The following is a 26,046-nucleotide window of genomic DNA, read 5'->3' as shown; positions in this document are numbered from 1 at the left end:
ACAGAGAGACCCAAACAAGAAGAAACCAAATAGAGCCACACCCAGACACATCATAATTAAAAGGCAAAAATTAAAGACAAAGAGAGAATCTTAAAGGCAGCAAGAGAAAAGTATTTTGTTATCTACAAAGTAGTTCTCATAAGGCTGTCAGCTAATTTTTTTTATCAAAAACTCTATAGGCCAGAAGGGAATGGCATGAAGTATTCAAGGTAATGGAAAGCAAGAATCTGAAACCAAGAATTCTATATCCAGCAAGGCTATCATTCAAAATAGAGGGTAGAATAAAGAGCTTTCCAGAAAAAGAAAGGCTAAAAGAGTTTATCACTGAAACCAGCACTGAAAGAAATGCTAAAAGGAATGCTTTAATGAGAATAAGAGAGAGGGAGAGAGAAAGAGAAAGACAGAGAGAAACATGGGCATAAATAATTAAAATGCCAATAAATGAGTACCTATCAATAATAACCTTAAATGTAAGTGAATTAAATGTTCCAATCAAATTACATAGGATAGCTGATTGGACCCACCTCAGAACAAAAGACTCATACAGGGTGAAAGTGAAGGGAAGGGGAAAAAAACTTTCCATGCAAATGGAAACAAAAACAAAGCTGGGGTAGCAATATACGTATCTAATTTCAAAATGAAGCCCACCACAAGAGACAATAAAGGTCACTACATAATATTAAAGGAATAAATCCAACAAGAGACTATAACCCTGGAAAATATATATGCACCCAATATAGGAGCACCTAAATATATATATATTTTAAAAAAACCTCTGAGGGACTTTAAGGGACAGATGAACAGCAATATAGTCATGGTAGGGGACTTTTATCACCCCGCTGACTTCACTGGATAGATCTTCCAGAAAAAAACTTAATAAGGAAACATTGACTTTAAATGACACACTGGATCAGATAAATTTAATTGACATTTATAGAACATTTCACCCCAAAGCTGCAGAATATACATTCTTCTCAAAAGAACATGGGTCATTCTCAAATATAGACCACATGTTAGGATGCAAAACAAGTCTCTACAAGTTCAAGAAGATTGAAATCATATTAAGCATCCTCTCTGATCACAGTGGAATGAAATTGGAAATCAACTACAGTAAAAACACTCAAAAACATTCAAATACATGGAGGCTAAATAGCATGTTATTAAACAGTGGGTGTGTTACAAATGAGATTATAAAAGAAATCAAAAACTTCCAGGAAACAAATGAAAATGAACACAAAACAACCCAAAATCTATGAGATACAGCAAAAGCACTCATGAAAGGGAAGTTCTACTAGGCCTACCTTAAAATATATATATACAAGAAAAATTAATAATAAAATATTTAACCCTGAAACTTAAATAATTAGAAAGAGAAGAATATGAAAATCCCACAGTAAGTAGAAGGAAGGAAATAATAAAGATTACAGCAGAAATAAATAACAGACATTAAAAAAAAATAAAAAATAAAAAAAATCAATAAAACCAAGAGCTGGTTCTTTGAAAAGATAAACAAGATTGATGAACCTTTAGCCAGGCTCATCAAGAAACAAAGAGCAAAGACCCAAATAAATAAAATCAGAAATGAAAGTGGTGAAGTAACAGCTGTCACCACAGAAATACAAAGAACTATAAGAAAATATTATATGCCAACAAGCTGTACAATGTGGATGAAATGGATAAATTCCTAGAAAAATACAGTCTCCCAAAACTGAATCAGGAAGAATCAGAAAACCTGAATAGGCTAATAACAACTGATGAAATAGAAGCAGTAACCAAAAAACTCCCAGCAAACAAAAGCCCTGGTCCAGACAGCTTCACAGGAGAATTGTACCAAACAGTCAAACAACTAACACCTGTCCTCCTCAAATTATTCCAAAAAATGTGAGAGGAAGGAACACTCCAACCTCTTTTTATGAGTCCAGCATTATCCTAATTCTAAAACCAGATAAAGACTCTACAAAGAAAGAGAATTACAGGCCAATATTCCTGATGAACGTGGATGCTAAAATCCTCACCAAAATATTAGCAAACCAGATCCAACAATATATTAAAAAGATCATACACCATGACCAAGTGGGATTTATTCCAGGAATGCAAGGCTAGTACAATACAGTGGGGCCTTGACTTAAGAGTTTAATTTGTTCCATGATGGAACTCGTAACTCAAATTACTCATATGTCAAATCAAGAAGTGAACAAGTGAGACACGTGATGCTGGGCTGATGTTGTAGCATTCACTGTGACGTTCACTGTGCCAACTAGTGGTGGGGTATCTGAAGCTGGCTCTTAACCCAAAATTTAGCTCACAACTCAAAGCAAAAAATCAGCCGAGAGACGGCTCATATCTCGAAAAACTCATTAGTCGGGACACTCATAAGTCAAGGCCCCACTGTATTCCCAAATCAATAAATGTGATACATGACATAAAACAAATTGAAAGACAAAAATCACATGATCATATCAATAGCCGCAGAAAAAGCATTTGGCAAAATCCAACATCCATCTACACTAATAAAAGACAAAGATGCTAATTGACCGTACCTTCACTACACCCCAAGCCACGCCCACCAGCCAATCATAGCGACTATATGCAAATTAACCCAACCAAGATGGTGGCTGGCAGCCACGAAGCTGGAGCAAGCAGGAGGCTTGGTTGCCCAGGCAATGGAGGAAGCCAAGCTTCCCGCCTGCCCTTAGCCAGCTGTGGCCTCCGCTCATGGCAACAAAGTTTCAATTATAGAAGATAAATAATTCCCAGATACCTGCTTCCAGCCAGCCTCCACTGGGAGCTTGGTGGGTGGGGGCCATGGCCAGCCTGCAAACAGCCATCAACCCCTCACCCAGGCTGGCCACACCTTCATGGGGTGAGGGTCCCTGCTGGGGGGCTTAGCCAGCTTGAAAACAGCCCTCAGCCCCTCATCCAGACTGGCCAGGCACCCCAGCAGGACCCTCCACCCTGAAGGGGCTGTGGCCAGCCTCCAAACATTCATTAGCTCCTCACCCAGGCTGTCCAGGCACTCCTATATAATAAAAGCACAATGTGAAAACTGACCCTAACAGCAGAACGACTGGGAATGACTGGTCACTATGACACACACTGACCACCAGGGGCAGATGCTCAATGCAGGAGCTGCCCCCTGGTGGTCAGTGCACTCACACAGGGGGAGCTCTGCTTAGCCACAAGCCAGGCTGACGGCTGCCAGTACAGTGGTGGTGGTGGGAGCCTCTCCTGCCTCCTCTGCAGCACTAAGGATGTCTGACTGCAGCTTAGGCCTGCTCCCTACTGGCAAGTGGACATCCCCCGTGGGCTCCCAGGCTGCCAGAGGGATGTCTGACTGCCAGCGTAGGCCCAATCCCCCAGGGAGTGGGCCTAAGCCAGCCAGTGGTCATCCCCTGAGGGGTCCCAGACTGCGAGAGGGCACAGGCCGGGCTGAGGGACCCTCCTGAGTGCACAAATTTTTGTGCACCAGGCCTCTAGTCTATATATATAAAAGCCTAAGTGACTGTTATAACTAAATGACTGGAACAACCAGTCAACCAGTTGCTGTGATGCACACTGACCACCAAGGGGCAGGCGCTCAATGCAGGAGTTGCCCCCTGGTGGTCAGTGCACTCCCACAGCCAACCTCCCACAGCTGGCCAACCTCCCACAGCCCCTCACCCTGGCTGGCCAGCTCCCCCAATATGCCTCAATTAGGGTGGCTGGCCAGCCAACCTCCCGGGGTCCGCCCCTCCCCCCAGCCGACTGGCCTCCCAATAGACCTCAATTGCCGGCCAGGCCAAGGGACCCCACCCATGCATGAATTCTTGTACTGGGCCTCTAGTTTTTTATAAAATCTCTCAGCAAATTGGGAATAGAGGGATCATATCTCAACATAATAAAAACCATATATGACAAACCTACACCAAACATCATATTCAATGGGCAAAAATTAAAACCATTTCCCCTAAGAACAGGAACAAGACAGGGATTCCCACTTTTACCACTCTTGTTCAACATAGTACTGGAAGCCCTAGCCACAGTGATAGATAAGAAAAAACATAAAAGGCATCCAAATTGGAAAAGAGGAAGTAAAATTCTCATTATTTGCAGATGAGATTATGTTGTAATAGAAAACCCTAAAGATTCCACCAAAAAACTACTACATTTAATAAATGAATTCAGCAATGTAGCATGAAACAAAGTTAATACCCCGAAATTGATGGCAGTTTTATATACCAACTAGAGGCCGGGTGCATGAAATTTGTGCATGGAGGAGGAGTCCCCTCAGCCCAGCCTGCACCCTCTTCAATCCAGGACCCCTCGGGGGATGTCCGACTGCCAGTTGGGCCTAAACTGGCAGTCGGACATCCCTCTCACAATCCGGGACTGCTGGCTTCTAACTGCTCACCTGCCTGCCTGCCTGATTGCCCCTAACTGCCCCCCCCCACTGGCCTGCTGTCCCCCAATTTCCCCCCCCTGCCGGCCTGGTCACCCCCAACTGCCCCCCCCTCCTGGTCTGGTTGCCCCCAGCTCCCCCCTCTGCCAGCCTGGTTGCCCCTTACTGCCCCCCTGCCTCCTGGTTGCTCCCAACTGCCCTCCCCTGCCAGCCTGGTCACCCCACGCAGCCTGCTTTTCAGTTGTTTGGTCGTCCCTCACTAACCCCCTGCAGGCCTTGTCGCCCCATACAACCTGCTGTTCGGTCGTTACTGTTACTGTGATGGCATCCCAGACAATTTGCATATTCCTCTATTATTAGTATAGATAATGAACTCTCAGAAAGAGAAACTAAGCAAACAACCCCATTTATTATTGCAACAATAAAATTAAGATACCTAGGAATAAACTTAACCAAGGAGGTAAAAGGCTTGTATTCAGACAACTACAAGATGATGGGGGAAAAAAGAGACAGAGAAAGATATAAACAAGTAGAAGAATATACTATGTTCATGGATTGGTAGAATTAACATCATTAAAATGTCCATACTACCCAAAGCTATCTACAGATGCAATGCAGTCCCTATTAAATTACATCTTTCACAGATCTAGAACAAATACTCCAAAAGTTTATATGGAACCAGAAAAGACCCCAAATAACCACAGCAATCTTGAGAAAGAAGAACAAAGTTGGAGGTATCAAGACATGGTATCAAGTATACTACAAAGCCTCTGTAATCAAAACAGCCTGGTACTGGCACATGCACAGGCTCAGATCAATGGAATAGAACAGAGAACCCAGAAATTGATCCAAGCCATTACACTCAATTTATTTGACAAAGGAGACAAGAGTATACAATGGAGTCAAGACAGTCTTTTCAATAAATGGTATTGAGAAAATTAGACAGATACATGCAAAAAAAAAATGAAACTAGAGCACCAAATTACATCATACACAAAAGTAAACTCAAAATGGATATAAGGCTTAAATGTAAATCATGAAACCATAAAAATCCTAGAAGAAACCATAGGCAACAAAATCTCAGACATCTCTCATAGCAATATGTCTGCAGATACTCCTAGGGCAAAGGAAACTAAGGAGAAAATAAACAAGTGGGACTACACCAAAATAAAAAGCTTCAAAAGAAACCACAAACAAAATGAAAAGAGAACACTCTGTATGGGAGAACATATTTGGCAATGATACATCTGATAAAGGTTTAATATCCAAAATATATAAAGAATTCATACAACTTAACAAAAGGAAGATAAACAATCCAATTAAAAAATGGACCTAAATAAAAACTTCTCTTAAGGGGACATACAGATGGCCAAGAAACTTATGAAAAATGCTCCATGTCACTAATCATCAGAGAGATGCAAATTAAAACGACAATGAGGTATCACCTCACACCTGTCAGAATGGCTACTGTCAATAAATCAACAAATAACAAGTGCTGGCGAGGATGTGGAGAAAAGAGAACCCTAGTACACTGCTGGTGGGAATGCAGACTGATGTATCCACTATGCAGACTGATGTGAAAAACAGTATGGAGTTTCTTCAAAAAATTAAATATGGAACTGCCATTTGACCCAGTGATCCCACTTCTAAGAAACCCAAAACAGCCATCAGAAAGAATGTATGCACCCCTATTTTCATACCAGCACAATTTACAATAGCTAAGATCTGACAGCCCAAGTGCCCATTCTTAGATGAGTGGGGGGAAAAAGCTGTGGTACATTTATACCATGAAATACTATGCAGCAGTAAAAACCTTTGAGACAGCAGGGAGGGACCTGGAGAATATTATGCTAAGTGAAATAAGTCAGTCAGAAAAAGACAAGTATCACATGATCTCACTCAGATGTGGAATCTAAAGAACAAAATAAACTCTTGAACAAAATAGATCCAGAAACATAGAAGCATGAAACAGACTGTGGAATCTCAGAGGGAAGGAGGAGGAGGGAGGGCAAGAGATCAACCAAAGAACTTGTATGCATAAACCATGGACATAAACAGTAGGGTGGTGAAGGCCTGGGGCAGGGGTGGAGGCAGGTTAGAGGAGGTCAATGGGGGGGGGGGGGTGGGAAGGGGACATATGTAATACTTTCAACAATAAAGATTTTTTTTAAAAGTACAAAGGACATAGTAGGGAAATTTGAACCCCAAAAAGCACCCCCACCAAAAATAAAAATAAAAATGTGTTGGGTATGAATTGGAAGAAAGAAAAAAGGAGAATAATTTACCACCATATAATAGAAGAGAATTTATGATGGGCTCCTAGTCCAGGATGTAAACTCCTATCTTATTGGAATGTTTGCATGGAAAACCTATTTTATTTAGTTTTATTCTTGTTATTTTCCCTTATTAACGGATGGGGCAAAAGCAGGTTTACAGTTGTTCATATGGGAAATAATACTATAATTAATAAGAAATAATACAAGAATTGCCTGGCCAGCATGGCTCAGTGGTTGAGCATCACCCTATGAACCAGGAGATCACAGTAAGATTCCTGCTCAGGGCATATGCCTGAGTTGTGGGCTTGATGTGAAACCATAAAAATCAACCCCCAGTGTGGGACCTGCAGGAGGCAACCCATTAATGATTCTCTCTCATCATTGATGTTTCTATCTCTCTCTCCCTTTCCCTTCCTCTCTGAAATAAATAAAATATATATTTTTAAAATAATATAAGAATAAACTCTGTTTCACATACTCACAACTGTACACCACTTTTAACCCACCCTGTACATAAGTGTACTGAACTAAATGATTCTACAAAGGCCTGGGTAGGTCTGGAATACACATGAGCCCAAAAGGTCCTCATTTCCTAATGTTTAGATTATAATTAGTAAAATAAGTTACCAATTGAAACTGTGAAATCTCATTTTCTAGGGATCCTTAAAAATAGGTTAGAATTTCCACACTGATCAATTGGTAGATGTTTGGCCTTGCCTCAAGGAAAAGGAATTTTGGACAAGCTTTTTTCTTGAGGAACCTATTAGATTTATGTTTTGAAGGCAGTTCAGCATTCATTTAAAAATAAGTTTCTAGCCCTGACCGGTTTGGCTCAGTGGACTGAAAGGTCCCAGGTTTGATTCCGGTCAAGGGCATGTACCTTGGATGTGGGCACATCCCCAGTGCAGGGTGGGCAGGAGGCAGCTGATCGATGTTTCTCTTTCATCGATGTTTCTAACTCTCTATCCCTCTCCCTTCCTCTCTGTAAAAAATTAATAAAATATATTTTAAAAAATTAAAAAAATAAGCTTCTAAAAATACCTATGTATTTTTGGATTTGTTGAGATGTCAGCTGCAGTTCCTATCAGCTATAACTACTGACAAGATTTAACAACAAATTTGCAGTTATTTGTTATATTCTCCATGCTCCTGAGCTTTGGCAGTTATGCGTGTGCAGTTTTTGCAGGAATAGCCTCCTGACAGAACTGTGGACAAAAGAGTTTATTACTTCCCAACATAGGCTTCTCAGCTCTCCACTCCTTCTTAACACTGCTCAGTTTTGGAGACAGGAGCACACCGCCTCCTCAGGTCAGCTTCTAGACAGTCGGTGGAAGGACTTGTGTGAGACTGAGTTTCATCACTATTATTTGGGAGGCACTAAGAATGCATGTACCACTGGTGAATTTTTGTTTGCATGCGCATTTCCTATCTGTACGTCCCAGTCAGATACCTACTAAGCTAGGATAAAAAAAAATCAAAGAAAGCACTTTCTCACTCCACCAGTGGAGAAATAAACCAACAGTACAGGCGATGGGAGGGAATATGCCTTAATTCTGGGCCCTTCCCCTCCTCTTTGCTTTTTTAATTGAACTTCCTTTTTTAAATACAGTGAGACAATTCACATAACATAAAATTTACCATGTTAAAGTGTACAATTCAGTGGCATTTAGTATAGTCACAATGTTGTGGAACCATCGCCACTGTCTAATCCAGGGGTGGGCAAACTTTTTGACTCGAGGGCCACAATGGGTTCTTAAACTGGACCGGAGGGCCGGAACAAAAGCATGGATGGAGTGTTTGTGTGAACTAATATAAATTCAAAGTAAACATCATTACATAAAAGGGTATGGTCTTTTTTTTTTTTTAGTTTTATTCATTTCAAACGGGCGGATCCGGCCCGCGGGCCGTAGTTTGCCCACGGCTGGTCTAATCCTAGCACATAGCTCATCTCCCCAAAAGGAAACCTTGTAAGCTTTAAGCAGTCACTCCCATTCCCCTCCCCCACACTCCCAACCTGCAGTCCCTGGCAACTACTGCTCTTCTTTTTGTCTCTGCATATTTGCCTGGTCTGGAGATTTCCTATAAATGGAATCATGCAATACATGGCCTTTTTGGTTTATATTCTTTCACTTACCATAATGTTTTCAAGGTATATGCATGTGTAGCATATATCAGTACTTCATTTCTTTTCATGGCTGCATAATATTCCACTGTGTGGATATACAATATTTTGTTTATCAGTTAATAGATATCTAAATTGTTTCCATTTGGGGGCTGTTGTAAATAATACTGCTTCAGATATTGGTGTACACGTATCTATTTTATTCTGATTATAATTCTTTTGGGTGTATATCTAGGAGTGGAATTCCTGGCTAATACAGTAACTCCCTGCTGAACTTATTGAAGAACAATGGCCACACCATTTTACAGTACCACCAGTAATGTGCTAGGGTTCCAATTACTCCACATTCCCTCTAATATTTGTTATTTTCTGCTTTTTGTTTGTTTTTTATTATAGCCATCCTAATAGATGTTAAGTGCTATCTAGTTGACTTAAATTTTCCAAATGACTAATGAGAAGAATATAAAAAAAATCTATACCTAGTCATACTAAGTGTTGTTATAAAGCTATACAACACCAAAAACAAAGAGAATTATAAAAGTGTCCAGAAGGGCTCAGCCGCTGTGGCTCAGCGGTTGAGTGTTGACCCATGAACGAGGAGGTCCCAGTTCAATTCCCTGTCAGGGCACATGCCTGGGGTTGCAGTATCTACCCCCAGTGTATGGCGTGCAGGAGGCAGCTGACCAATGATTCTCTCTCATCATTGATGTTCGAATCTCTCTCTCCTCCCTTCCTCTTTGAAATCAATAAAAAAAATTGTTTTTAAGTGTCCAGAAGGAAAAGAGATTAACTTGTCCTCTACATGAGTAGATAATGCAAAGACAATAAGAAAGGAGAAAAGCAAAAATAGGATAAACTAGAAGTATAAAATAAATAATTCCATTTAGACATATTTTAAAACAAAATTGTATATTAATGTGAATGCATTTATATAGAACAAAGTATTAAATATGAACAAAAGATTATTTCTAACTTTATTATAGTAGAAGGAAGAAGAATGGAATCAGAGAGGAGTGTAAGGGGACTTTATATTTGAAATTTTATTATTTGGTTAAAATCTGAAGTAGTTCTCACAACCAGGTTCATTCCTGACATTTGCAGGATTTGGTGCAGGAGTACGATGGAAAGTACATGCCATGTCTAAGTATGTGACAGTTATAAATCAATGTAACAGATAGCTGTGTATCTCAATGAAAGATTTGTACCTCGGTGAATAGCTTCATGAAGATGGCAGTGCTTGGTGATTCCCAGATTCTTTGCAGGTCTGAGCCAGAGAGTGGTAGCACAGGGAAGAGTTAGCTGACTTGGGTATTTCACCTTCACTTGCCAACCTTGGCTCAGTCCTGCACTGGGAAGGGACCTGTGCACACATGTGGGGGCGCTGTCCATACATCCCATGAAGGAAACCACCCCTTGGCCACTCCTTCAGGGCAGGGAGTGTGCACACTAGCTATATGGCCTACTTTTAGGGAAATGGAGTTAGCAAGGAGGTCAGGTTAGCCTTGGGTGCCAGCTTAGGAGTCACTGAGAAGAAACTTCTAGGGTCTTAAATATTTTAGACGGGAGACAGGCATAGGCTCTGGGTAGACCTGTCTCCTTGACTCATGGACCCCTCACCATGTGGGAGGAAGAGCTACAGAATGGAGTGGGTCCCTCGGAAGCATGGTGTCTAAGGGTGGTGCTACCATTTGCTAAAACCACTGTACTGGCTTCTGACTATCTCTGTGTGTTTGGAAGGTTGAGAGAGAGAGAGAGAGAGAGAGAGAGAGAGAGAGAGAGAGAGACCACCATTCCACGAGGGAATTGGGAACACCTATCTAGCACAGAGGCAGGGACAAAAGCACTGCCAGCAAAGTGCCTTTTTATTTGTCATGGCTGAGTCTCTGTGTGATTTCAAAAGTCCCTCCCACATATGTGGTTCTTCCTGAAATGTTAGCGGAATCAGGGATGGCCAGGGTAGAGGATGGGCCTGGTGTCAGAGCATAGCCCTGTGTCTGTCCCCTGGTTTCTGGGGAGAGAATGCTTGTCAACCAGGAAGGCTGGGAAGGATGCCCCAGGAACCTCCAGCCCAGCCTTCAGGGAGCACTTCTACACACAGTGCCTTCCAGGGTCAGACTTCGTCATGTTCCCAAAGTCCTGCAACTAGCCAACACCTGGAGCTGCAGATGGTCAGGCACCAGTGGCCACACAGGGCCTTCGTACTCACAGGCTCCCTCCTCATTCATCTGCTCAGCCCTGAGTTCCAGGGCAATTGCACAGCAGGCTCAGGGAGATCAGTTTAGCCCATGGGAGAGAAAGATACGAGAGGGAAGGGAAAGCCAGTGTGAGGGGTAGAAAAAGTGTACTTTCTCATGAACTGTCAGACACTGCCAAGTTTATCTAGCACAGGCTCACCCTTAATTGGTGATGAGTCAAACATTGTCCTTTCAACCAAGAGAATCAGAAAATGCTCTCTTCTGGAAACCCAAGTGCAAAATGAACTTCAGCTCATAGAACTACTAAGAATACCCAGGGCTCTGCTCCTCTTTAAAAGGCCCATGGGGGAGTGGTGACGTGGACTCCTCGGGCTTGAGGCTCATGGACAGGGCCAGGGGAGGTGTTTTGGATCACAAGCAACGCAGCTCCTTAACCCTCAAGTCCCCACAGACAGCAGATCGGGGTGTATTTGCTGCCATAGTTCAATCCCACAGACGGGGGCTTAAACAAAGGGAAGTTACTATCTCACAGTTCTGGGCTGCAAGTCCAAGATCAAGGTGTGGCCAGGCTTGGTTTCTCCTGAGGCCTCTCCCTCAGCTTGTAGATGTCCGTCTTCTTCCTTTGTCTTCACGTGGTCTTTCCTCTGCGTGTGTCCTAGTCTCCTCTCCTCATGAGGACCCCAGTCGTACTGGATTATGGCCCCACCCTAATGTCCCCATCTTAACACAATCACCTCTTAAAGATCCCATCTTCCAATGCAGTCACTTTCTTAGGTGCTGGGGGTTAGGAATTGAGCCCATGAATGTGGGAGGACACAATTCACCCCATAATAGAGGGCACTGGCAAACTGCTGTGCACCTGAAATCTCTTTGGGAGCAAGCAGCGTGATGGTAAAGAATCAGAGCACTCTGGCCGCCTGGACAGTTCTCAAGCACCCACTCGGTTGGTAAGAATGAAGATGGCTGTCCCCCGGGATAGCTCCATGTCTGTTCACAGCTGTGGCCGCCTTAGAGGGAATAATTTCTGGAAAGGCAGGAAGAGCTCCCGATCCTTATGTTTTCAAAGAAAATTCATCTTGATTTTTATTATGTTTCATAATAAGCATCAGATTCTGTGGCAAGAAGCCTGTCTCCTGCTAGAGTCCTGGGGCACCGGGGAGAGGCCCTGGCCCTGGTACCATTTACTGGCTCTAGGAAAGGAGGCTGCAGGTGGGATTGAGGCTTTTAAGACATTTACCATAGAAACAGATCACTTCTTCCAAAGTGTTCCGGGAAGCCAGGGTTTGCCCGGTATGAAAGGGCACTTGTAGTGCACTTCAATTAAGAGGGAGGCAGAGGGCTGAGGCGCTGTGGACAGGACGGCTGAACACAGAGCGCCTTTTAGAAGAGAGGGCTGTGCACTCCAAGTGTCGAGATAGCATCTACCGTCAACAGCGGGCGGCGTGCAAAACTGGACATTTGTCTTGACGTGGGGAAGGAAGCTTCCCCCCCTGTTTGTTTTATTTTACAACCGGAAGTCATTCAACCAGAACCTTTGAGATGTGTCCAGGTGAATTAGAGACTGACATGTTTGATTTACCTGCAGGATGAATGAGCGGGACCACTTGTTAAGGAGGCTCAGCAGGAAGACGCCCCCAACTCTCTTCCGAGGAGGTTCCCTCCAGCAGAGTGTCCCACGTAAGTAGTCACTGCAGCCGATGCAGGCCAGCAAGACCTGGCCCACGCAGGAAGGTGGGAAGCTTAATGAAGGCCTGGGCATTGTTAATAGGGAAGGAGACAGCTGCCAAGCTGGAGCACAGCGTTTAGAAGTGAAATTCGTGTGTTTGGCCTGAGGCAAGTACAGCTTGCATATAGGTAGTTCCCTGGGACCCAATCAAATGCCTGAATGACAAAATTCTTAAACTTAAAATCCTGATGTGGTTAAGATCCTCTGTCAGCCTCCCGGTAGCATTTTTTCTAAGGTTGAAGTAATGTTACTTTTAAATTGGTTTCCCCAAAGATAGCAATATGCAGGGTTTTATTTAACACTAGAGGCCCGGTGTACGAAATTCGTGCACTGGGGTGGAGGGTCCCTCAGCCTGGCCTGTGCCTTCTTGCAGTCCAGGACCCCTCACTCCTTACTGCCCGCCTGCCACGGAGGCAGGAGAGGCTCCCACCACCGCCACTGCGCTCACCAGCCATGAGCTCAGCTTCTGGCTAAGCAGTGCTCCTCCTGCGGGAGCACACTGACCACCAGCGGGCAGCTCCTACATTGAGCGTCTGCCCCCTGGTGGTCAGTGCGCATCATAGCAACTGGTTGTTCCGCCAGTCATTCCGCCATTTGGTCAATTTGCATATTAGGGTTTTATTATATAGGATTAGTATATTAATTAAAACAATGCCAATCACTGGGGAAAAAAGTCTCTGCTTTATCCAGGAAGGCCACCCCAAGTCTAGCACTAGTGTCCCCACTCTGACCACTAAAGCCCTGGTCTGGTTTCTGCCAAAGGCATCTGATCTGAGCAGGGTCTCTGGGGTTGCAATGGAGCCCAAAGGAGCAGGAAAGGAGGCCATAAAAGCAGATGGGGTCCCTGCCAGAGTTCATGGGGAAGCTGTGGGCTCATTTTAGCAATCCAGCCATTGGGCTCCCAGCTGAGGGGTATCATTAGAATGCAGGTTTCCTGTGCCAAGCCCTGTAGGCCTGTGGGCCCCTACACCTCTGAACCTGCCAATCTCTCCCACCACACTTCCTCTTACACGTTCATATGTCATCTCTTCACCCAGGCCTCGCTTCCTGCTTCCCGTTACTCCCGAGGAGATGAGAAGGAAGCGGTGGTAGACCAAGAACAGCTTAGGGAAACTAATCACGGCATCCATAGGCCAGGTATTCAAGGTCCTATGTCAATGGTGTCTGACAATACAGAGAGGGAAGGGAAGGGTGGAATGGCAGTCCTCTCAGTAATCCACTTCTTCTCTTCACTTTCCCACTGAGGCCAGCTCCATGTGGGGCCTCACCTCCCTGGTGTGTCCGTTAATACTCCACTGCCCCTGGAGAGAGGTGGTGTCAGCCCCAAGAGCACCTGGCAGAGGCTCAGTAACTGGCCCAGTGTGGCCTAGCAATCAGAATCACAGTTGTGGTGTCTCTGATCCGAGAGAGTGGTCAAATCAGGAGGCTTGGTAGGGAAGTCCAAGGAGTGAGTTGTGTGAGGTCCACCTCTGGAGCTGAGCTTCCTGCAGTCCTGTCCTGTCTGGGCAACGCTTTTGTCATCGTAAGCAAATTGACCTCTCTGTTTCTACATCTGTAAAATGGAGATGATATGAGAATCTACCTGGGGTTGTTGGGAGGATTAAATGAGATCATAAGGTGCCTAGAATGGTGCCTGACAATATAGAGTCCAATAAATGTTAGGTATCACTATTTTTTTTCTGCCATAGTTGAGTAACTGGGAGCAACTTACATATTTCTCAAAACTTCTGTGTTATCCTCCGGGGAAAAACAGGGTTATAATAATATGAGCTTACTTAGTCTTTATGAGGCTTCCCAATGATGGATGTAAAGCGCCTTCTCTGTAGCAGACACAGGGAAACACATGCTGATTTCCAAACTACATATGCTTCAAAGTAACCAAGAAAGAATAGATGCAGTCGGCCCAGAACAGTGGGAGGTTAGGGGTGCCAACCCCAGGTGAAAATTTGCATGTAACTTTTGACTCCCTCAACACATGTAACTTCTAATAATATTGTTGACCAGAAGTCTTACTGGTAACACAAACAGCTGATTAACACATATCTTTTATGTTATATGTATTAGATACTGTATTCTTATAATAAAGTAAGCTAGAGAAAAGAAAATGTTATTAACAAAATCATAAAGAAGAGAAAATATGTTTAGAGGATTTATTGAAAAAAGTTACATATCAGTGGACTCACACAGTTCAAGCCTATGTTGTTCGAGTCAACTGTGTAGGTCAAGAACCAAGCGAGAACTCCTGTGGGAGAGTAATAACATACCTTAAAACAACGACTAAACATTTTGCTGAATTCTCAATATTTTGAAGGACAAAAGAATTTTAATGAACAAGTACAAGAAATGAAAAAGCTTTGGAAATCACAGCACATTTAAGAAGCACCCCAAAATGAGTAGTAATACCTGGTTGATAATAGAATGTTTCTGTCATTGACAACTATACGAGGCCATCAAGCAGTTTAAACTGTTCCTTGGATGTGAGAAGTTCTGCGCAGCTTGTCTGGGCACCCACATGTCCTCCTGGGTCTAACCATCAGCTGTCTTGGGTCTCAGTCTTCCCAGGAAACTGGGGGAAAAAACTCTAATCTTGGAAGTACTTTTGATTCTTTATGAGCCACCAACCAACACACAAGATCAGTGTTTCCTATATGGTCTAATACCCTTATCGTCCATGGTATGCCCCAGTTCTGCTATTAGGAATATTTTTCCAGGAAGAAAACTGCTACTTTCATTAAGATATTATCAGTGCCCTAGCTGGTTTGGCTCAGTGGATAGAGTGTTGGTCTGCAGACTGAAGGGTCCCAGGTTCGATTTCGGTCAAGGGCATGTACCCTGGTTGCAGGCTCGATACCCAGTAGGAGTTGTGCAGGAGGCAGCTGATCAATGTTTCTCTCTCACTGATGTTTCTAACTCTCTATCCTTTTCCCTTCCTCTCTTAAAAATCAATAAAATATATTTTTTTACAAAAAAAATATTATCAGAGCTCAGATTCAAAAGAATGCTACTTAAGGGTAGTTTTATTCCAAAATAATGAAATAAATGACATAATTTTATAGACTTTACCAAATGTCCTATTAGACAAAATAACTAAGAGATTCACCTGCCTTTCCATCTCTTTCCACCTACCTCATTCTGTCCTCAGACTCTGGCTGTGGAGGCAGATGCTCTAGGAGGCCAGCCAGGGAGAGTTCAGAGCTGGACCAGTGAGCGCGTTCTCCAGGCCCCGGCAGTACTTTCTGGCTGTCAGGACTCCCTGAAAGATGAATGAAAGTGGGAAATGCTAAGAGCTGGGGGCTCCCTCTTAGCTTCCTGTTTGGATGCCAGGGGCAGGTTAATGCTCGTCAGGCAGAAGCTGGTGAACTGATGTGTCTTTGTCCGCTGAGGGGTGCAGCCCCACTTTGGGCTCACAAATGCCATTGTCCCACTGAAACTTCTTCCAGTGTGACTCTAACTACAGCCAGACCTGGTTTCTGAGAGGGAAGTAGTTTATCTCCACCCCCAGGGTAATCCTATTGGGCCATCCTCCTTTTAGTTTTGAATTGCAAAGTCTACTTTAAGTCTCAGTTGAGATTAAGTCTGGTTCAGAAAGTCTTAATGCACAAAATTTTGGAAACATGATGGTGGATGCAACTAATAGGAACTGGCAGAGAAACCACTTGGCAGTAAGGTAGTGACCTCAGGGTGCTCTGCTCACCCCAAGAGAAGAGATGTGCTATTGGACCAGGAGCCCCTCTCTGCCATCTCTTCTGCTGGAAACTGAGTGAGGAGTAATCCCACTGCAAGGACCTCATGCCAGTGAGGCAGATAGAAGCAAGGGCACCATCGAGCTACAAGCAGAAAAAGCACCGCGGTTGGCTTCCCAGTAGGCACAGGCAGGGTATGAATGAAAAACAGAGCAAATGAAAGGCCAGATTTTTGCTCCTTCCGGTTAGTAGGGAGTGGACAATTCCAAATGCTAAGATGCCTTTCCCAAAGGGACATTCCCAAACAATGTCTCAACAAGTTCCTTTTATTCCTTCCCCTCCGCCCCTCTCCCCCCAAAACACACATCCAAAAAGAGAGGTGGCAGTTGTTCTGTTTGGACTGACTTTTGAGACAGGCGCTCTTCTCTGGCATGGAGGCGGAGTGCTCTGTGGCCTGGGGACAGCCAGCCAGGGCGAGAGCTGTGAGAACCCGGACCTCACCTGGTCCAGGCCATTTGTTTTATAGGAAACTAAACCAAGGAGACCTAGAAAGCTTAAAGAGACCACAGTCCTGTGACCAAGCTACTGCCAGGCAGGGATTAGAACTCAGCCCGGGGTCCGGTTCCATGCTGAAAGCCCAGCAGATTGGGAAAGCCATCTGCAGGGTGGAGAATACAGTAGCCCAACCTGCCCCAGGCAGGTTCACGAAGAGCACTCCCCAGGCCTTCCCATTACTTGGGACCAGAGCCATTTCTGTCGGGGTGAGAAGCATCCACCTGGGGAGCACAGAGCCCTGGCAGGACTGTCGTTCCAGCAGCACATTGGATCCAAAGACAGCTGCTCTGGGCACCCTCCCGGAAACAGCGTGTGTTTACTAGAAACGTTGCCTTTCAAAGACTGCAGAAGGAAGTGTCCCAGTGGACCACAGGACACAGTCTTGTTACAGGAGGAGACAGTGTTATTTGCTAGATTTTTCTTTGAACATCCCTAGGAAAGGTGTCTCTTCTAGGACTGCAATGAAGATGCTGCACAAAGAGCACTTGTCCTGGGACAGGCTGGCAGCCCAGCATCAGGAGGAAGAGGTGGGGAGGGAAGGGGGAGGGGTCAGGAGAAGAGCCCAAACAAGCCAGCAGCCCCTCTCCAGGCTTGCTTCTGTGTTTCTGCTCCAGACATGTGACATGCCTGCTCAGTACCCAGCCAGGTTGTGATCACACTGGCCTAGGGGGTGGCTGCTTCCTCTGGCTCCCACACAGAGTGGAATTGGGTTTGTGGGTTTGATTTTGTTAGAGATGGAGGTGAGCGAGTAGACAAGAGTCCCCTGTGGAACACTGCTCTCTGTTCTGGGTCAGGCTTGCTTGCTTGTTCGGCTTTCACACCCAGCCGCTCCCTGCTGCCCAGCCATGTCCTCAGAAGGCCCCAAGCCCACCTCTGGAGACCAGCCCTGGCCTCCCAGGGTGGCCCTCCTGCCCTTGGGCTTTCTCAGGTGGTGCTGAAAGGCAGGCTGTCCAGAAGAACTGGGAAGCTAGCCCAGGGACAGAGCTCTGAGTCTGTGGGCATACACAGAGTAGGAAGTCACCTGAGAATCTTTTGAAGTCTCTTCTTCTCCATCCCCTCAAAGACTCTCTCACACATTGTTTTTATATGTCTTTATACTCCAGAAACTCTTTTTTAAGCAGATGTCTGAGCAGAATAATTATAATCTGGGAGAATTTCTGATTTCTTTTTCTCCTGTAAAGACTATGATGATTAACTAACAGCTCTATTGATCAGTCATAAATAGGCCTGGGTAGGAGTCACCTTTGTTAGGCTTTTACTATGTTGTCTTGGTCAGAATGTCTCATCCAGCTGTGGGACTTTTCTGCACACCTGAGCCAGAAGGGTTAGCCAACAGAGAGGGCGTCTTATAAATGTCCTATCTGTGGGCAGAACCAATTAAGAAGGAAAGCCCACTATTGCTAAACCTTTTTAAGAACTGGTGATGCAGGAAAGTGTGGGCCCTGCAGAAACACTGCCTGGGTCTGGCTCCAAACTGCAACTCACTAGGTCTATGATCTTGGGCAGATCATGAAATCAATCCATGCCTCAGTTTTCCCATCTGTGAAATGGGAAGACACTAGCGTCTATCTCATAGGGCTGTTGAAAGGAATAGATGAGTCATTTGTGCACAGTACATAGGACAGTGCCTGGTACACACAGTGTTTAATAATTGTTGACTGCTGCTGCTATTATTACTATTACTAGAGGCCCAGTGCATGAAAATTCATGCACTCGGGGCGGGAGGAGGTCCCTCAGCCCAGCCTGCGCCCTCTTGCAGACCAGGAGCCCTTAGGGGATGTTCGACTGATGGCTTAGGCCCAATCCTGCCTTTGCAGGAGGCAACCTGTGGGGCGATCAGGGTACAGCGCCAGGCCAGTGAGCAGCTGGCCCCACCCCCCCAATTGTCCCTTCGCCACTGCTGGTCACCACCTCCCCCTGATCACTGTCACCTCCCTCTGCCCACTGGTACCCATCCTGGCTGGCCTGGTGCCGCCTGCTTGCCAGCCCTGCCCCCTGCCAACCAGTCATTCTGCTGGTCAGTCGATTTGCATATTAGGCTTTTATTATATAGGATTATCATTATTATTTCTATTATTATTACTGGAGCTGATTGTAAGAACCAGTTTTGCTGTGGCCACAGGGCCAATCACTAAATTCCTCTTGCCTTTATCTTGTGATCTTTTTCTTTACACAAAAATAAGATGTGTTACCCACTGTAATTTCTTATTACCAGCCCAAATCAGCCCAATTTAGAAACAGGACCATTCCGAACGTCATGTGCCCTTTACCAGCTTTCACTGTGAGCTGGTGCATGTTTTCCCCAGCAGGTTACAGCTTCATAAATTACCTGGCCGGCCTGCAGCTTCAGGCGCATTGGGACATTTCCAGAGCAGAACAACTTGATTGGTGGTGGGAAAGTGCAGACATGGACCAGTGACCCACTATTTATGCTTCCCAGGCTGAGCTCAACTGCAGCTCCTAAATGGGAGGCCGCCCCTCAGAGCCATTCCCATCCCAGCATCAGCAGCCAGAACCCTTCAACCCAGCCCACCAGGCTGCATCCTGCCACCACACACCCACACTGCCCATGCTCCCCTTCTGGGTCACAGGCTCCCCGTCTCAGACTCCCACCAGTTCAGCTGTAGTCTCCTCAAAAGCAGCTTCTTCCAAACCTCGTGCGCTCCCCTGGTTCTGCCCTTACCCACTCCCTCCTGTGCGCTTCTTTCAGATGGGTACGCCTTCTCTCAAGAAGAGCATGGAGCCGTTTCTCAGGAAGAAGTTGTTCGTGCTTATGACACCACCAAAAAGAAATCAAAGCGGAAATAAGACAGGAAAGTGAGGAGGAACTACGAGTCAAGTTTTCCTGATTGATCCTGGGGAAGAAATGCAGTTTTTGTACCCAGTGTTAAAACATCTTTGTCAGAAGAGACAGGTGTCAGCAGCCAAAATATGAGAAAACACATTTCTGTGGCCTTAGCCAACCGGTTTGTTAGTTATATGTTCTCGCGCAAACCTGGAGTATATACCGCGGGGGAAGCCATTCTTTCCTCCCAACTTGTCTGCAGTGCTTGGCCTAACTTTTGTTTACGTTGTTATGAAGCATTCAGCTGTGCTCTGTGAGGTGTGAAATTAAAAACATTATGTTTCATCGATATTTAAACATCAGTACTGGTTGTTCTGGGAGCGGAGATAAAAGAGTTTTATGTTGCGTGAGAAGCCTGTCCCGTGGCAGGGAGCCCGGACACACTTGCTTCCTGTCCTTTTACCTCACAGACAAAGTCCACAGACAGCATGTAGACCACTTTAGGCAGGTTGCTGTCTTGCTTTGATTCCTATTATGTTTGTATGAAGTTGGCATAAATTTCTTGATTACAATGAAATCACAAATATATGGTTTCCTATTATATATATATATATATATATATATATATATATATATATATATATATATATGTTGGTAACCTGAGAATGTTGATGTGAAACTCTTAGCCACATTCCCAGTGGGGCAAACCATCTGTGTTCCGACACCATCTTCTGCACCCTTCCCAAGGGGTTGGCCCAATCCACCCAGTGCCACCCAGATCCCTCATCCTCACACCTTCTGCATGGCTGGCCGCTGTGCTCAGTGCATGGCCACTGGTGGGCAACAACCCGAATCCGCATCCGTCCTTTCTCTGCAGCAGATACAGATACAGATGCAAGAAGTCCCTTCTTCCACCGCCCTTTTCCTTCTATAACTAAAGGGAAGAAGCAGCTCTTCTGCAGATGTTCTACAGTTTGCCTGCCTCTTTGTGGTGACAGGGAAGCCTGCGGGTCAGGGCGCTGGTGGGGACCCTGCTAGCCAGGCTCCCAGTACGCACTTCCCAGCCTTCAGACTACTGGACTTTTAGCATCCTCTTAACTTAGACCCCATGCTTGTCTTCTTAGGAGTTGAGAGCACATTTTGGATTTTCATTGTTGGAAAATGAATGAATTTAGAGCATGTCTCCCCAGTGAAGGAACATACTTATCACTCTGTCGCTCTGGAACCAGAGAGAATATGCAAACCCAGCTGAGAGAGAGGGCCCCTGAGTGTGGGAAGGAGGATGACCATGGAAGGAGAAAGCAAAAAGCAAGGACACAGACACAGGGAGAACATAGAGGACACTTCCCACCAAGTCAGAGTGGAAACTCTGAATTCAAGCCCCGAAGCCCAGACAAATGTCCTGATCAGCCTAATATGTCCAGGAGGTTAAACACGATGTTGACAGGCAGTTTTAATTGAAAAGAATTCCAAACATTTCCACCGCCTTTTTTTATATCGACAAGGTTTCCTTCCTTATTCAGTCAGTGTTAGATACAGACACCGCTCACAGTAGGAAGTACCCTGAGTGTAAGAAGAGGAAGGGAAGTCATTGACTTTCCAAACTGCAGAGTCCCTTGTTCTAAATTTGGACAGAACCTGGATGCCTTCAGGCAGTCATGTGAGCACCTGGAGCCCTTAATAAACGACCAGCCTGGAGGCACGTTCTCTCCTCTCTGCTTTGGTTGCCAAACCAGATTTCTGGATAGCTTAACGTAAATAATTCTGGGCAGCTGTTACTGGCTGCAATGACACAGTTCCTCTGGGAATGGCTGTGCTAGATTAGGAAATAAAACAATAGTGCACTTTGCTTCCTAACCCTTTATTTTTAGAACATCTACATCTTATTGGGCATTGAAATAACTATGATTTGCATCAACTAAGAAAACGATTCCCTCAGTTAAGAGGTGACCAGGGTCCAGGGCTTGAGGGGAAGCAAGGCAGTGCAATTAACAGGTGAGGCTCAGAAAATTGCCACTTCTTCCTCCCCAAGGTGATGAAACATTTAAATACTATAGCACCCAGCAAAGTGAATCATTGAAGAACTGTCATCACAGAGGGCAGGGGAGTCTAACAATTATCACAAACCAAGGTGTACTAGTATGTCTTTGTTGCACACCCAAAGAGATGATGGTCTCAATACAGAGGAAAAATGAAAGTGAGAAATGAATGTGCATTAGGCATCCTGACTATTTGGTTTCATTTAAAACTAAGTCTGTTTGGAAAGAGGCAACTCAAGCTCAATTCTTTGTCAAACACTTAGCTCTCTCTTGAACTGAAAACCTTCTGAATCAGATTTGTGAATTAGAATGTGTGTGTGTGGTGTTTGGGGTTTTTTTGTTTTTATTTTACTTTTTACATTAAATACAGTTCAAATTTTCTGAGATTTAAGTATATTTTCTAATTTTCTTGAGAAGTAGACTAAACAGTCTTTGCAATAATGAAACACGCACGCAGAATACAGTAGATGTGATGCCTTTCTATTTATTCTCTTATGCAGTTAAGCTATCTTGTAGCCAGATGACTAAATTGGGTTTCTAGGAGGAGCAGCTGTCACTATGTGTGATGTAGAATATTTAGACAGGGCGACTCAGGGGCTGTGTCATTTGTCCTATCTTTAAATTGAGGTCAAAGTGTCGCACACAACTCCTCCCCAGGGAGCAGGGTGGACTGGACTAAGTTGCATACACTGGCTGTCAGCTCAGTGGAAATGCCACATGGGACTTGTCACTCTGCCACACAGTAAGTGACATGCAGGCTGGCAGGTCACACTCGGTCAGCACACAGAGCCTGTCTCTGGATTGGGCTAAAGGGGCAGAACCCACGCAGGCTCAGCCTTAGTCTAGTGTTGCACAGGCAGACTGCCGACTCTTGTTTGAGCCCATGTCCCATTCTGCAGACTCTGCAGAGGGAGACCAACAGTTCGGAGTAGTAGGCTCTGAATTCAGCTCTCCACCGGCATGGGCAGGCAAGGGCGGCTGTGGAAACTGCACATTGAAAGGGGCGGAGGAGAGAGCAGAATAAACCAACCATTTCTACTTCGCTGTTGGGATTAGTACTTCACTACTGATCAGACTGGGCTTTGGAATAATTGGGAGATGTAGCTGATGTGTCTATCCTATCTCTAGGCAGAATATTCCAGGCTTCTTGACCAGCGGTACCTTCTCTCATCTCCCACACAGGTGCACACGTATGTGGCCCTTTTCCGGATCAGTACAGCATACAGGACCTGTGTTTGGCTAAAGGAGGTGCTGTTTCTTTAACACTCGTGGAGTAATATCCTAAAACGGGAGCCTGGGTTTCAGCAGAGCAAGGCTGAGAACTCTGTTGACATTTCCTTTTCCTTGAGAAGGCTTCACATCTTGCTGTAGGGAGCTGGCAGTGAAAATCAGTAATAGCTTGTCAAGAAACAGTGAATAATGAAAAAAAAAAGTGAGTGTAGGTAACTAACATCTGAAAATGCATATGGATGTATATATTACAGACTTTAAGGTTGCATTTAAAAAAAATAAAGCTATGGGCTATAATCTCCATTTGTTATAACAATGACCCTTTATCTTACTGTTTTGAAGCATAGGAAGAGAACTTCCTATCAGATTCTTGTTCCTGGGGATTTATGTCTTAGACCATAAGTTGAATAGAATGTTTGCAATAGAACGTTGTCTTTGGTTTTGAACATGTGAAAAAACGGCACACATTTCAGCCAGGGTTTGAATTACTGCCCAGGGTCATTGTCCCAATGTAATTCAAGGAGTGATTTAGCCTCAGCATTTGAAATGTAGCTCTCATCTCCTGGGAACCATAAAAAAAAATGTGAATAGGGAAACTATGGCTATAGTTAAGCAGAGCCTGAAGTAATAATTTGCAAAGAAATATGTTTATCAGGTCAAGTCAAAAGGTGGCATCCCCCATCCTATTTACTCAATACTCTCTTTATGCAAATGATTAAATTGGCCAATACAGTACTGATGGAGATAGTGAGCATACAGCCCCATGCAGGGCGGAAGCAACATCCGCTGGCTTTGTTGCTGAGCGCTGTGTTTGTCTCAGGGTCGCCTTGGGGGAGGATACTGAGCCTCACTCCAGCCATTTGTCCATCTTGAAGGGCAAGAAGAACCGTTAGAAGGGTTTCCATGGGTCGTAGACCCCCATAATGATATATTCATAAGTATTCTCAAAAGGAATAGACCTGTAATACTCAACCTGATGTTTGTACTCTTCATGTATGCTTTTCTCAGCACCCCAAATCATTCCACAGTACACATTTCCATTCTCCATCACAGCAGCTTCATCTAATACCAAGCTCATACTGGTACTCTGTTCGAAACTCTCTCTTCATATTTTGGGTTGGGTGAGTTGTGAATCGGGGTGCAGTGTTCAGTGGGAAGGAAAGGCTGCTGAACCAACATAAATTGAAGTGGCCAGAAGCTACAAAAGAAATGGAAGCAGAAAGGAGGGGCAAGTTCACCCCTTACCTTACCCGCAGCCTGATGCATAGCTGCTAAGTCTGACAAACACCTCTGCTCCCCTGACTTAGGGGACACAAAAGAATGATTCTTTTCACACCCAGGCTGCCTCATTTTCCAATGACAATCTCTTGCCTTGGTTGCCTTAGAGATATCTACTCTGCTTTCTCCCAGGCACCAGACCAAGAAAAACACACAAGATTAGTCCGTCGGCATTTCTTCTGTCCTGGCTAAAGAAAGAAAGGAGTCCTGTTCGTTTTAAAAGTCAGGAACAAACTGTCAGGTAGCTTTGATTTATGACAGAAATAGGAAGAAGAAAGTTGAAGTAATAGCACTATCCAAATAGTGCTGCCCAGGAAACTCATGGGTCAAGAGAGCTTATCAAGAGCCTTTTATGGGCAAGCTCTCCAGTGTGGAAGGAAAGGGCCAGACCGGAGAGAGCCCAAAGATCAGGACGTGAACCCACTTCCGCTGGGATCGGATTCAGTTGGGTTCCCTGAGGTAGCTTGGCGTGCAGGTGGATCAATAAACACCAATACAAAAACTGCAAAGGAAAGTGTGCCCTGTCATAGAGCCTTCCTCCTTCCAGATAGATCGCTGGGCAAGGAAACACAGTTCTGACTTTTCATTAATAAAATCAATGCAAGGGTTGACACTCTCCCATGCTGCCAGTGATCGCTGAACTCAGGGGTGTGTGGTGCTGCCTGCCTTCAAACTTCCCTCTGAAGGGCAATGCCAGCAGCTGCAGCCAGGCCAGCTGCAGGGGTGGTGCCCACAGGCCAGCTGCAGGGGTATGCGGCGGCCTCCGTGGATCCCCCTTCCTGCAGGTCACTGGGTCCCTGTTTGAAGGCAACATCTTTGTGGTGTTTTTTCATGCAAGTGAAGCCATGTGCTCTCCTGTCTGCTGTCACATCTGTGCTCAGATTGCTTAAATATTGTTTGTGACGGGGAGGTTTTAATCTGGTTATGCAGAGAGGAGTGGAGCTGTGGGGGCACGTCTAATTGGCTCCCAGCAGAGCGGTGAGCTCTTCTGTTGAGTGTGGGGGTTTTGTTCCCTCCCTCTAGAAGTGTTACCATTTTCACATCCTATTAATGTCCTCTGGTTGTTAAATTATAGCAGCACATTATAGCGGAGCTGGGTTCCCTCCTGGAGTGAATACAAATGAAGGGCATTTACTTGTATTTTTAGAGGTTTTGGAAAATGTAGTGATTTGTGGCTTTGATCAATCCTGTTGACTGGTGTATGTCTGCACAAACCTGTTTCAAATAAATCTTTTGTTAAAGTAAATGATTGGACCGTGTTTTATTCTGGATTTTTTTCTCACTAATAAGCAGTTGGTGCCATAGGGACTTTGGACTCTAACACATAGGTTTTGTCAGCAGGTACAGACTACATATATATGCTCTGGAGGAAGTGCTGGTAAGCGGCAGGAGTGCAGGGGGATCTGAATTGCAAATTAACATGAGCTCCATGTACTCCCAGAGGACGGTCTCCGCCATGAGAAAAGGGTCCACGGGGCCACGCTGAGTCTGGATTGATCATTTAAAGGAAAAATGTGCCTAGAAGGTCTTCTTCCCACAATTACTTTACTGCCTTTAGTACATCTCAGTTTCCTTGCAAGCTGAAATGTGGGGAGGTTAAATTCGGTTGTCAAGGCATGAAATCAGGACACTGTTATTGAAGGGGTTCAGAGCATGCTCCCCAAACATACCACTTTGGCATATTGACCATTTTGAGCTGAAGGCCCTGGAGAGTCACCAGATGCAGGAGAAATTCTCTGCTCTCCTGCTCCCACCTAAAAGTAGATCCGTACATTCCCC

General features: G+C 44.9%; 1 protein-coding gene across 1 annotated transcript in view; it reads left to right on the top strand.

Moving 5' to 3' along the window:
• ATP8A2 (ATPase phospholipid transporting 8A2) overlaps positions 1-25,513 on the top strand; it is a 701,182-nt gene extending 675,669 nt beyond the window's left edge. The window contains exons 36-37 of the mRNA XM_036300527.1: positions 12,557-12,648; positions 19,646-25,513. Coding sequence (XP_036156420.1) covers positions 12,557-12,648; positions 19,646-19,743 — 190 coding nt within the window. The 3' untranslated portion in view covers positions 19,744-25,513. The remainder of the gene's footprint in view (positions 1-12,556; positions 12,649-19,645) is intronic.
• Positions 25,514-26,046: the final 533 nt, after the last annotated feature.

The sequence above is a fragment of the Myotis myotis genome, unplaced genomic scaffold, assembly GCF_014108235.1.
Source record: "Myotis myotis isolate mMyoMyo1 unplaced genomic scaffold, mMyoMyo1.p scaffold_m19_p_3, whole genome shotgun sequence".
NCBI classification, from domain to species: domain Eukaryota; kingdom Metazoa; phylum Chordata; class Mammalia; order Chiroptera; family Vespertilionidae; genus Myotis; species Myotis myotis.
Note: the sequence above shows the minus strand (reverse complement) of the source record. Positions and strands in the feature narration are given on the sequence as shown.